General features: G+C 38.7%; 1 protein-coding gene across 2 annotated transcripts in view; it reads left to right on the forward strand.

Moving 5' to 3' along the window:
* LOC125337263 (opsin-3-like) overlaps positions 1 to 12,925 on the forward strand; it is an 88,046-nt gene that overhangs the window by 48,126 nt on the left and 26,995 nt on the right. For both annotated transcript variants that reach the window (XM_048326754.1, XM_048326764.1), the window contains exon 4: positions 12,222 to 12,455. In XM_048326754.1, the coding sequence (XP_048182711.1) occupies positions 12,222 to 12,455 (234 nt within the window). The remainder of the gene's footprint in view (positions 1 to 12,221; positions 12,456 to 12,925) is intronic.

The raw sequence follows: 12,925 nt of genomic DNA on the forward strand, positions 1-12,925 counted from the left end.
GCAGGATTGGTCAATGCAAGCCCAGCATTCTCTTTTTCTTGTATGAGGAATCAAACAAGATAAATAAACATAGGTTGGGAATCAGTACAGTCTAAAGGATCCAATTTGAGTAGTGAGTCCCACACAATTTGTGAGTTTGGGAACACGATACCTTTTTAAACAGAACTTATTGTGGGACAGGTGAGCAGAGGTGTGGAACACCTGACCTTGGTTGTGCTCTGTTCTCTCTTCTGCTTTTGTTAAGTCAAGATATGCAAATTTTGAGAACAGGTATGTGAACATATTTTAAGCATAAAAACACTGCTACTAAAGAGAAGCAGTTGTGACTCATCATGCTTGCATACCCTTACACTAATGGAAAGACACAAGGAAACAATTTCTAGAAATGAAGGTCTAGATCAGATGGTACAAAAAGGTTTGTAAGGATGTAAGTGTTGAAATCATAGAGCAGGTTGTTCAAGGATACAAAATATCTTTCTATCAGACAGTAACTCTCAGGCTGATTGAGGAGTATTTGTCCTGCATGTAGTGCATACTGGGGAAGGGGGAATGATGAGCATCACTAAATCCCTTGAGAATCCTTTCAGCCCTCTGGCTGTAAGATTTTAAGTGCATTAAAATTCATGGAATTCCTAATATTTATTTACAAAGATAGTAAAACCACTTCATCATGTAGCAAGAAATGCACAGTACTAGAGTAGTTTATGACAACATGAATATGAAATGGTAGGAAAGCAGAGAACTTTCAGTCCTTCGTCTCCACCAGCTGCTATTTATTTTAATGTGCATCTGACAAAGTAATATAAACTTTCAGAATGACAGATTTGTGAATATGTAACAACAGCTATAACCCAAAACTTTGCTGACTCTGTCACATTTGGCATTTGTTTTCATTTAGAGAATATTTTATGGCATGTTTATTATACTTTGGGATGCATATTTCGGTGTTTCTGTTGCATTAGAAAACACGTACTTCCTTTTCTTTTCAAATATTATGTCCAGCTTCAGAAGACAGACAAAGGAAAAGAATTGGTTTAATCTGGAGTTGAACAATCATGTATGCTGGTAAAAGTATAATTCAGAGACATTTTACTAAAAAATCCCTGTACATATATCTGGTTTTTTATACTCCTTTCCTCTATTTTGTAATGATGATGCTGACTCTGCAGGGAAGACATCTAGATGGCTTCACTTTAGGCCATGATTTTGTTTAAAGCTGAAATAAAGAAAAAATGGCATTTATATCCCTCCCTCAGCCATACGTATGTAGAACTTACAAGTTTTCAAGCATCATTGCTTCCACAGATCCACAGTCTTCCATCAGAGATGATACAGGGGGTAGAAATTGGAAGTCTCTCAACAAGCTCATCCGTTTGAGTTGTAAGCATTTGGAAAATTAATACGTTTTGAGCTATAAAAGAAAGCATCTTATTTTTGCTAGATTTGTTCAAAATTCTAACAAGGAATAGTACTTAAAACACAACTGTCCATCTTTTCTATATTATGTAGGAGTCATATCGTGTTTTTACCCATGTCATACTGCATATCACAAAGCTATGGTCAAAACATATAAATGCTGGGTCTCACACCTCTCAAAGTACTGGGCATGGATAAACTCTGGTCAATTCTTTTAGACTGGGTACTCTGGGACTTGTTCTTCTAGTCTGTTTCTCGAAATGTCATATTGCTGCCCACCAGCTGCCTTATGCTATATCTGACACCTTCAAAGTCTTTCCCATTATTTACACCTGTTTTTCTTCTGTCACTTTTGGGTATGGCATGTCTTAAATATCCTATAAAAGGTTCCTAAAAATGAAGTTTATGAATCTCTGCAAATAGCTCCATACTGTGTTTCTGAAGGCATGATGATTCCGAGTGCTGCAGGCTTGGAGGAGCCGCTCCCATGCAGTTTCCTACATCTTGTTTCCATGTGAAGCAATGTCTGGCTGCCAACAGTGAACATGATGGCCCCCTCTTTAAAGAACCTTTCTGGCAGAGTGTGTTCAGTCCAACTGAGAGGTTGAGCAAGCCCACTACTTTCCCCTTTTTTGTTGGGCCCTGATGTGAAGAGGAATACTGCTTTGAGGTGATCCTTAAGGTAGTGTTAGAGGGGTAGACAGAGTAGGTGTTCCCAGGCTGAACCTGTGATGATTGTTCTCCCAAAAGGGTGCAAGAGCCAATGGGAAAGGCAGCATCACAAAAGGCAGAGCTTGTAGCACCGGACTAGAAAAATCTCTGTGGACAAATCAGTAGAAAGGGCCACATATTATACACTAGAGAATGTATGTTACTTACTCCATGTCTAATTATTTATTCCTTTCTTACCCATTCCCTGATCTTTTTCTTAGAATCTTTTATACTGTCTTCACCTTCTAATGTCAAATTTTGATCTAATGCTGTGAATACCCCAACTCCAGTATAACTTCTTTTAAAATTTTTTTTGTGGGGGCAGGAATGAAACTTTTAAAAAGAAAAAGGAATTTTGTTGTTGGTTTGTTTTTGTTTTGTTTTTTATTAACTGTACTTATTCTAAGTAAATCTAAAAGTCAGCTGAAGTACCTCATGCTCTGGTTATTTCCAGTAGCCACTGGTGATACAGCTCTGGACTCACAAGACAGAAACAATCAGTAATTTATTAAAAAGTGTTTTTTAAAAACCTCAGATTTGTATTATTCATGTAAGAGCCTCTTTGTGATTGATAAATAAAGAACTGAAAACTGCTTTGCCGTATGTGTTGTACCTGTACTATCTGTATTAGTAATAAACTTGTTTAACGAAACTAAATATGTAATATATATATATATATGTATGTATATATCCAATATAGTCTCAGCTTTTGCAAACTGACCAGATGCAGAGAAATGTTTGTAATGTACTGCATAACCTAAATCCTAAAATCCCAGTGCCTTCTCACCATGCTGTCCCTGTGCTTGCATCTTAGGTTCACCTGGCAGGCAGGAGGACTGTTTTGTATTTGCACACCATGTTCTGGAGACACTCTGCACCCATCGCCCACCTCATGGGTAGAGAGTTTGTGCAGAGGATTATGGAGTATTTATTACTGGCATCAGTCTACTTTAGTCCTGGATTATTTTGTGTTTAATCACAAGCAGAAACTGCTGCACAGTCAAAGACGGACCTGACGTATCAAACTCATAAAATTGTAACAAACTCTTCAGTTTCTGCTTATCTTGCCTTTTTAGTAATCTAAACCAAAATATGAAACTTTACAACCATTTATGTTTCCTAACTGAAAGTCTTAAAATTATATATAATTTATAAAGGACTGTCTTTAATCCACAAGCTACAGGAAAGGAATTTATATTCCTTTTCTGTTTGCAAAGGTAAATGAATGTTTATGAACACCAGGCTAGGTACAATTCACCAAGCCAACTCCCCCTTGCTTGCTCTCTCTGGCCTATCAAAATGAGGGCTAGAGAGACCTAACTTCTTCAGGTGCAACACAGTCCTGGGTACACCTCTCCCAAGGAAAAAAAAAGTGTGTACACGTGAACTTCAGTCTTACTGGTTAAATTTAAGTTGTCTAACTTAGCTGTGTACGTAAATTTCCATGTCCAGTTTGTCATTCTGTGATGAAAAAAGGATTATATACTGTAGAGTGGGATTAAAATCAGGAGGGTATCAAGGGTTGTGCTGAGAGGAGATGAACCAAAGGCTTGCAGACTTCACAGGGTTGGGTTAGTTTTGTTTTGGTTTTTTGGAATACACCGATACCATGGTATGTGTACAAGAATTTGAGGGAAAGAATCTGGAGGAGAACATTTTCAGGCTATTTTTGGCATAGTTCCTATATTTTTAAAGATGTCAATTAGATGAGAGCTTTGAAAACACTTCGTATTTAAATTTTTTGTAGGGTCTATAGGATTTGACAGGCAGATCCAAGCACATCTATTAGGCTTATTTAAATATAAATAACTGCATGTCAAAGCCCTACTCACATGTCCTTAATGATTCCTTGCTTTATGTCAGCAGAAATTTTCAGGAAAGTGGGAGGGGATCCCTCAGTAAAATCTGGGAAAGCCTGACATCTTTCCAGGAGAAAGGGTAATTGTGGTTAGGTACTGAAAGAGTGATGATACCTGAGAGATTTTATCATCTGATTTCACTGGAAGGAGTGCACCTATCAATCCAGTGGAAAGCAAGGCTCGAATTCTCACACACATATGCTAACCTGGAGAAAAGCAGCACTAATTGTAAGTGAGAGCTTACATACCTGCAAAAATGGACCTAGGGGAATAGCAAAGCTCCATTTTCAGGGAAAACATTACCCTGACACCTTTTTTTTTTTTTTCATGCCTCAGATTCAGAGAAAGTCTTCATATTTAGAGTAGAAAAGATTGTGGTTAGTTTAATTCATGAGGCAAAGAGGGTGGTGAGTAATACTTGCATCATAACTTGCTTTTTCCTAACTTTCCTCTCCAAATTCGGATGACTCTGGTGTAAAAGTTTTCACATAATTATGGGAATGTGTGTGTGTGTGTGCGTGTGTAAAATGTGTATATATATATTTGTAAAATATATAGTGTGTGGTGTGTATAGATTTTTCCATAAATACAAATATATATATATACATATTTCAAAATGTTATTTTTTGTCAGCTTTGATTGAAAACATTTTTCCTTTAGGTGCAGGAAAGCATGCAGTCCATTTTCTATGTAGATGGTAGCATATGTTGTTTAGCAGAAGGTAGCCTAGAAAGAAAACTGGAAAGAAATTTTACACCTGTCAGTTCATCTGTTGTTGAAGAGTTCAACTTTATTACTGATGTTGCATATACACATTCTACATTTTGCTGTCTGTGGAAGAAAGAACACAGAAGCCAAGAAGGAATTAAGGTCTGGCATTTTCCCTTCCTGCTTCAGAAATTCTTCAATGCAAAATACACCAAAGTCAGCTTTAATTTCTTTTTTCTTCCATTTTTCCTTTCCCTTATTGTCAGATGGGCTGTTCAGTCAGTCAATGCCATTGCAAAAGGTTTTAAAACAACAACAACAAAAAACCTAACCCAAACCAGAAGTTAGTTATTAAATTACTGATTAAAAATATCATTTGTTGGCAAGCTTTTCAAGAAGATGAATGTTAAACTAAATTACTGGCTTCATTTCCTGAAAGAAATCTCAGCACCTTCTATCTTTATAATAGCAAGTTGTGTTGCAGAGCAGCAACACATGTAGCAATACTATAATACAGGTTCACATCTTCCTTGTGTTAAGGACTCCAGAGCTGGATGCAGTACTCCAGGTGGGCTCTCATGAGAGCAGTGTAGAGGAGGAAAATCGCCTCTCTCAGCCTGTGGTCCACTCCTCTTTTGATGCAGCCCAGGATGCATTTGGGCCTTCTGGGCTGTAAACACACATTGCCAGCTCACATCCAGCTTTTCATCCATGAGAACCCTGAATTCCTTTTCTGCAGGGATGGGCTCAATGACTTTTCCCAGTCTGGAGTAATTTTGGGGATTTCCCCAGCCCGTGCCAGCCCCTGGCACTTAGACTTGTTGAACATCCAAATCTTAGTGTTTGGATAATGCTGTCCCTCACATGGTGTGATTATTAGAGCTGTCCTGTACAAGGGCAAGAGTTGGACTTTGATGATGCTTGTAGGAGTGTCTAATGGACTTCTCTTTCTAAAACAAAACTGTTAATGCAAACCAAAGGATAGCTGGCACATACACCTTTAATCTTCTCATGAGCACTGATGCTAGAAAATACACAGTGAGTAAAGAAGGTCAGGATAAAACATTAATTATCAATGACAGGAGTGACACCATGAGCTCCTTGTTTAATATATGGGATTATGTTCACTGTGTTAGTCAAATTGCTGCTAAAAGCCCTTTAGAATTGAAAAAAGAATCCTGCATCTAAGAGGATTATAGTGTTCCTTAAGCCCACAATAGAATTTCGCTGATTTTAGCAGCAATAGCAGTTATGCTTTAAGGGCAATGTTTAAAGCAATGAATTTCGTATTTAAAGCATCACTTCACCTTGAGGCATTAAGGCAGCTAATTTCCATTTCAATAACAAAAAATTGCAATAAAATCAGTCTTCAGTTGATAAAATATCCTTCCTGTGGACTTAAATTCCTACCCTTAACAGTGACATTAAAATTATTAGCTATATGGCCCCTTGTGTGGTTTTATGGCTTCTGCCTTCTGTATTTGTTGCTATTAACTCATTATGTGGCTCCAGCTGAGCAAAATGCTCATGTGCGTGCTTAAATCTCAGTTTGCTCACTGAACATATAAGTGTAAATGCTTTGTAGAGGCAAGGCCCATTGAATTCTAAGGTGACCCAAAACAGATGTTTCTGTTTTCTCTCCATTTCCACAGGACAATACATCTCCTCACCGTTCATTTCTTTTGAGCTTAGCCACCTAACTGCTAACAAAGGAGGCATTTATTTTTTATGCCAGTGAGCCCTCTTTTTCCAGGATTGCCTATTTTAAACAACAAAGTATTTCATCCCCCTTATTATTAATCTGTACAGTACTGGTTCTGGGGTAGCTCACACTGAGAAATAGATTACTTGAAGTGTCTGTTTCCTACAGCTTTTTAGAACTTTACATGCCTTGGAGGTGTGGGGGTTTTTTTCTCCTTTTTTCCTTGTTTTTGCTTGAGGACAGAATCCACAGAGATGGGAGAAAAGAAAGCTCATTATAACTGATGTTTCAGTCACTGCTTAGTCTGACTGCAAGGTTTAGCAGAGGTTTATTCACACTGATGAATGGAGACCATATCTGATTTTCTTCTTTTAGAAATGCAACAGAGAGTTGACTGGTTCATGATAGAAGATGATCTTTTTCCAGCTTTTTCCTCTACTGCAGCTTTTGCATTAAAAGTCTAGATCCCTTCTGTTCATTTCAAGAAGTGGTAGTAGACTAAATGTTCAAAGATTGGCAGACTTCCCTCCGATGATTATGAATATTTTATTTGTGTCTGATTTTGGTAGTACTGTCGAATACTTGATCATGTCAAAACAAGCACTTACAGCCGATACTGAAAGATGCTGGTGGCAACAAACACTGCTGCTCATAAATAGTCTTTTCTTCACTGTGCAGTTCTGAAGTAGTGAAGTAAACATGCTTATATGAGTGTAAGATACACAAATGCAGATCCAGGAATAATGTATCAGCCGTGACGAGAAAAGCACTTTGTGCCCTGTTTCCACATTGCTTGTTTAGAGTGAGCTACATAAAGGATGTTTACAGCATCCACTGTAAATAGGTACATAGAATATAGTAACTGATACAATTTTCTATTGTAATAAATAGTTGGAGAAAGAGAAAGTGACTTGAAGGACAAAACATGCAAACAGGATCCCTGATTTCTAAGATGTTGTGATGTACATGTTCCCTGCTTGAAGTGGCTCTGGATGGTGCATAGTCTCTCCATCTAGTGGTTAGATGGATGGGATGCCATATATCCTTCATAACCTTTCAAGATGTTCACAGCTGAAAATGGGTGCAGTTAAAATAGGAAGGAAATGTTTTATGAGAAAAAGCACATAGCTATGTTAATTAAGGAGGAGAGACTATGGTAAATGTGAAAAAGAAAACACAGGGGAATTTGAAACAGTCAGCTTAGATGTTCAATGCTGAAGCCTCCCCTTCTTAACCCATAACTTTGGCCCATCTCCCTTGCCTTACATATATAAAAAAACCCAGTTTGCCCATGGATGATGGGAATATTTTGGACTGACTGGATTTGTGCCTCTGATACTGTGGGCCTCGCAGTTGCCTCACAACCTCTATACACAGCCATCCTTCAGGTCTTTCCTGGCACCTGTGCCTTCTTCTAAGTAGATGAAGTGCCACCACTATTCTCTTTGGCCCAAAAGTCATGCCCAGATAGATCCAGAGAGAGCCAGCAAGGGGCTGCAGTAGGTCAAACTTTTGACTCTGGAGCACAGGAAGGGGCAGGATGTTCCCTTAGGCAACGCACTGCTCAGGGCTCTTCTCCATATGAAATTGTGTGATGGCTAAGAAAAACATTTAAAGCAGTAAATCTCTGACCAGAGGCAGGTAGCTGCTGTCTTCTTTTGTCTGGGCTGGAAAGCCCCATTGTTTAGCCTGACAAAAACCCATGGATTCAGCTGTTGTTGCCGTCTGGCTGCTCCCTCCAGGAACAGGCTGACTGAACCAGTTGACATGGACAGTGATGAGGTCTGGACTGACACCTGCAATGCCTAAATTGGGTAACCAGAACCTGTTACCTTAAAATCATTTCCTATGGCACATAGTCCTATTATTATCTTCCCTACTATTGTAAAATAGTGTTTATATGTTTGGAAGGTTTACTTGTCTTCTGCAAGGGCAGACCCATTATCTTTTCTCTTTAAGGAGAGAACAGACCTGTTCTCCTTAGAGGAAGTCAAGCTTCCTCTAGGTCATGCCTTTTCTCCGGGTCCTTGTTGTGACAGGCCCACACATTTGCCTGCATCCGGTTTGAGGCTGTTGTGTCTCCTTGCAGAATACCTGTCACAGCAGATATTTTGAATCCTTTTCTTGAATCTCCAACCTAACAATCTCCAAAGTTACAGCAGAACTCTTTGCATCTTTTTACTAACCCTCTCCATATCCATATTGTAAGCTCCTCTTTTCTTTGGTTTGTGACTGCTCCAGACTTTGACCAGTGCTGTTGAAATTTTATATGCTCTGCTCAGAGCTCCCCAGTTTCATCTTTTCCAAAACCTGAAATAGCAATGCAGCCCATCACTTGGTGAGTGATATATCTGCTACCTCTTGTCAGATGTGGATGCAGCTTTTGAGGTCAACCAATCAATGTGTCACTTGGGCTCCTTCTGAGGACACTTCTACCGTGCCAGCCTCCTCACTGAATGCCACCGTGGCTTCTCCCATGCTCTGTGGCCTGTCACATCTAATGTACATGCTCGGCATGCTGCCCTAGTCATCTAAGTAGTGGTGTCTTGTGTGCCAGATTGACTCGAAGAAAGTGTTGGGTATATGTGAGATGCAGCATGGCTACAGGGCAGATCCAGACCAGAGCTAATTGTGCCACTATAATGGTCAGTGCCTGAGATTAGACAAGCTTGCCTGTCGCTGCCTCCAGCTGAGTTCTGAAAAACCAAAACATTTCTTCTACTTCCCAGGATGAAAGTAGGAGAGAAACACTATTTTCTCATTAAAGTCCCTCAACAACCAACCCTCCAACCTTCTTTTCTTTAAATACAGTGGTTTCCCAACATTTATACTGCCAAATTTGGCAGGAGATGATCTTTGTCCCAGAGAAAACAGCTGTTTACAGCAAACAAATTTTTTCTGGGCATCCTACATAAGTGTAATCTGATCCCAATTGGCCAGTATTTCTTGTGCCATTTTAAAATGTGGTTTAGATCTTCTAAGTATTTTAACTTTCTATTATATATACCCTGTATGTTCACTTTTAGACAGAGATTTATAAGCTCAGCTATTCTAGAATATTATTTGAATCTATTTTTTCTCATCACTATCTGATGCTCTGCTGTCAGCTGGATATCCAGGGAGCCATTTCCATTTGACTACTGAAAATACAGTGTAGCAATTGCATTAAATTGTCCAGTAGTTTTAAAATAACAAAATTATTTTAATGTTAAAACGTCTACTGCTTTTTCACCTGCAGAAGTGTAATCTTTCTGTAGGTTCCATGAACCTGAGTTATACTTTGCTGGAGGCCATCCAGCACCTATAAACAGACAATTTTTAAAGATAACACCTTCTAAAGGTAGGCTGCAAAACTGCGAAGGCAATGAAACCAAGAGTGTGTGGATAAATATGGTACATGATTTCAAAACTTCCCTTCCTAAGGAAATGAGCTAAGGACGTGAAAGTGGAAGGACACATGCCAGAATCATGTCCATAGTCACTCTAGTTTTAGACATCTTTCCTTCCTCTGCTTATGGTCTCTATTTTGTCTGTGCAGAGGGTAAATTCTTGCAAACTCTTCAGGACACATATCTAAACATGGAGCAAAAACCTGTTGCCTGATCCCTCCATGTTTATTGAAGATCTTCATCTGTGGATGCCATGGCTAACAGGGGCTTTGCATTCCTTGGTTAATATTTAATTTGTAGCCTAGCTGCAGCTCACATGGGATCCTGGATTCATCAGTCAGAGAAATTTACCATTAGTCATGAAAAATTTAGTTCAAATAAGCAATACAGGATTGGACCATTATCTATTATTTATCCTTTTTTTGAGCTGAATTATGGAATGAACAGGTTGCATTCTTATAAAAAAAATAGCCCCGAGTCTTTTCAGAAAGGATCGAATTTATTTTGTAATTGCCTTTTTGCAGAAAATCATTAAAAACTAGGCAGGAAAGATACTTACTAATTTTGTGCAGACTAAATTTGTGTGTGTTTTATTTACAGGAACATTTCCACTGAAACTCCAAATAGAACCAAGCACTCTAGAAGCCTAGAGTCATAATGAACTAAAAGAAACTGTAACCATATTACTTTGCCTTCATATGTACATTATACAGTCACTATATATGTGTTTAACTCACAATCTGATACATAAACACATATGTTATGCAAAAAAATTCACACTACAAAGAGCTAGGAAAAGCTCTGACTATTTCCTTGGCATGTGCAAGGTATGTGTCATGTAACAGCAAATTACATTTGACTGGGATGGTTGGTAGCTTCCACCTTTAACTGGGCTCTATTCATTTACCTGCATCAGTTTAAACCTATTGATTTAAAACTTTATTTTTTTTTTATTTGATTAGGTAAAGTTTGGATGTGTTCAATTACACAGAGCTGCTTTTTTGCTTATTTATGTTTGTAGTTTTACATGGGCTTAATTCCCTTGGGTACAGTTTACTCTAAAGTGCTGCATTCAAGAGTCAAAAAGACAAAGTGGACATAAATTAGATTCAGCTGAGTACAAGGCTCAATCAATATAGTTTAAACATTTGAATAGTTCCTGAAGTCCTGCTGGCATGTCTGGGTTTGCTGCAGTAAAGCTGAGTAAACCATAACCTCAGGAGACCAGTGTGCTGAGGCTCCATCTAAACTCAGCAGAGAGAGTCTCTAAAATTAACCTCCTTGCAGAGCTTGTTTTTGATTTTTAGGGAATGAGCTTGTTCCTCATTGTTACCGCCAATGCACTCAGCTGCCCAAACACTGGAAGAGCATTCTGTAGTTGTCTACAGAAAAATGTATTCACACCAAGGCTTAAAGATAAAAGTTGGCTGTTATTTTAATGTTAAAGCTTTATCTTAGAACTCTAGACTCCCAAAGGGCATGATGCTTCAGTCCAGAACAGATTAAAGGAGAGTACATTTTGAAGCAGAGATTATAAATACTTCCACAGCAGAGTTGGACTTGCCCATACACTGTAAATACTGGCAAATTCATGGTAACAAGACAGACTCTTGTACCATCCCTTTGAAACTGCTCCTTTACATCTGCTTTTCCTATTTAACCAATTCTACTCCATTTCCCCAAAAAACCCAATGAACGTCATCTGCATTCAGCACACTTTTTTAAGAGCACAAACACCTGTTTCTGATCATTAGCAGGAGTGAAGCCCTTTTATCAAAATGGTTAAGTACCTGGAAGAAATATTCTAGAAGAAATGAATCCTACCACTTAAAACTTCATCAAGTGAGTCAGCAAGGCTTCTCTAGTGTCCCACTTCAAGCATGACCATGACTAACACTATGCCAGGCCAGCTGGGGCTTTATCTAGTCTTGGAAACATCCAAGGACAGAGACACTAAGCAGAGGCCTAGCATTGCTCTGCTATTTCCACACCCTTAACAGAGAATACTTTTGGTGGTTCAGATGTGCTATGTAAAGCTTCTTCATCTCAAGAAAGTTCTGTGTACTGGAACAACTTGAGTGAAAACATGGTACATTCACACAAAATTCCATACCTTAAAAGCAACTGCAGGTGACCTAATATTGTTAAGGACTAGATGCTAACTTTGTCACCTTTCTGCATTTGCTCCAACCTCCACCGGGACTCTGGTTTATGCTGGCATGCAGTATGGTCTCTGCAGAGCTTCCCCTAGTGCCTAATGGAGATGAAGAAAGTCTTTTCACTGCATTCGATCAATTTTGGGTTTGGGTTTGTTTTGCTTCTAGAACTACAGTGTTGATTGTTATTGCTGATCCATGACCAATAGTCCCAGGTTGTTAACACAGTCAATCCAACAGCTCTGCTTGTTAAATTTTATCTTTTTTCACCTTTCCCTAGGTTGGAAAAACCCACAAGAATGCTGCCCGCAAAAGAGAATACCACGTCCTGTTCATGGTGATCACTACAGTTATTTGTTATCTGGTGTGCTGGATTCCATATGGGGTTATAGCATTACTTGCAACATTTGGTAAGCCAGGTGTTGTGACTCCAGTTACAAGCATCATACCTTCCATCCTAGCAAAAAGCAGCACTGTTTGCAATCCCATTATCTACATACTTATGAATAAGCAGGTAAGATGTATACTATTTTAAAATTGTATTTTCTTCAGGGTCCATCAGACATTCCTGACTACTGTGACTACCAATACTATTGATGTATCTTTAAGGACATTGAAAGCTTGTCCGAACAATACTACTGGAGTCTTGGGTTAGAAGGGTTTGCAAACAGCAGCATATTGCTAGATAGGACGAATAGAAAAATGTTTGCTTACTGAAATTGCTTGTGTTCTTCTGAGGGCACACTGGGTATTAATTTGTATCCTTATAAATACCTCCAAAGGTATTTATAAGAAGAATACTCAAATATTTGGTGAGGTTGAGGAGGGGGAGGAAAAATGGACAAGAAGACAAAGGGACTTCATGACCTTGAAAATAAAATAAAGGCCACTTGTAAATACCATTTTCATTATAGATCCCCTTGAAACCAAGTATCATTGCAGTTACCATTTTTGTGGACATCTACATCCTTACTATTCAATTCA

This window comes from Corvus hawaiiensis, chromosome 2 (assembly GCF_020740725.1).
Source record: "Corvus hawaiiensis isolate bCorHaw1 chromosome 2, bCorHaw1.pri.cur, whole genome shotgun sequence".
NCBI lineage: Eukaryota > Metazoa > Chordata > Aves > Passeriformes > Corvidae > Corvus > Corvus hawaiiensis.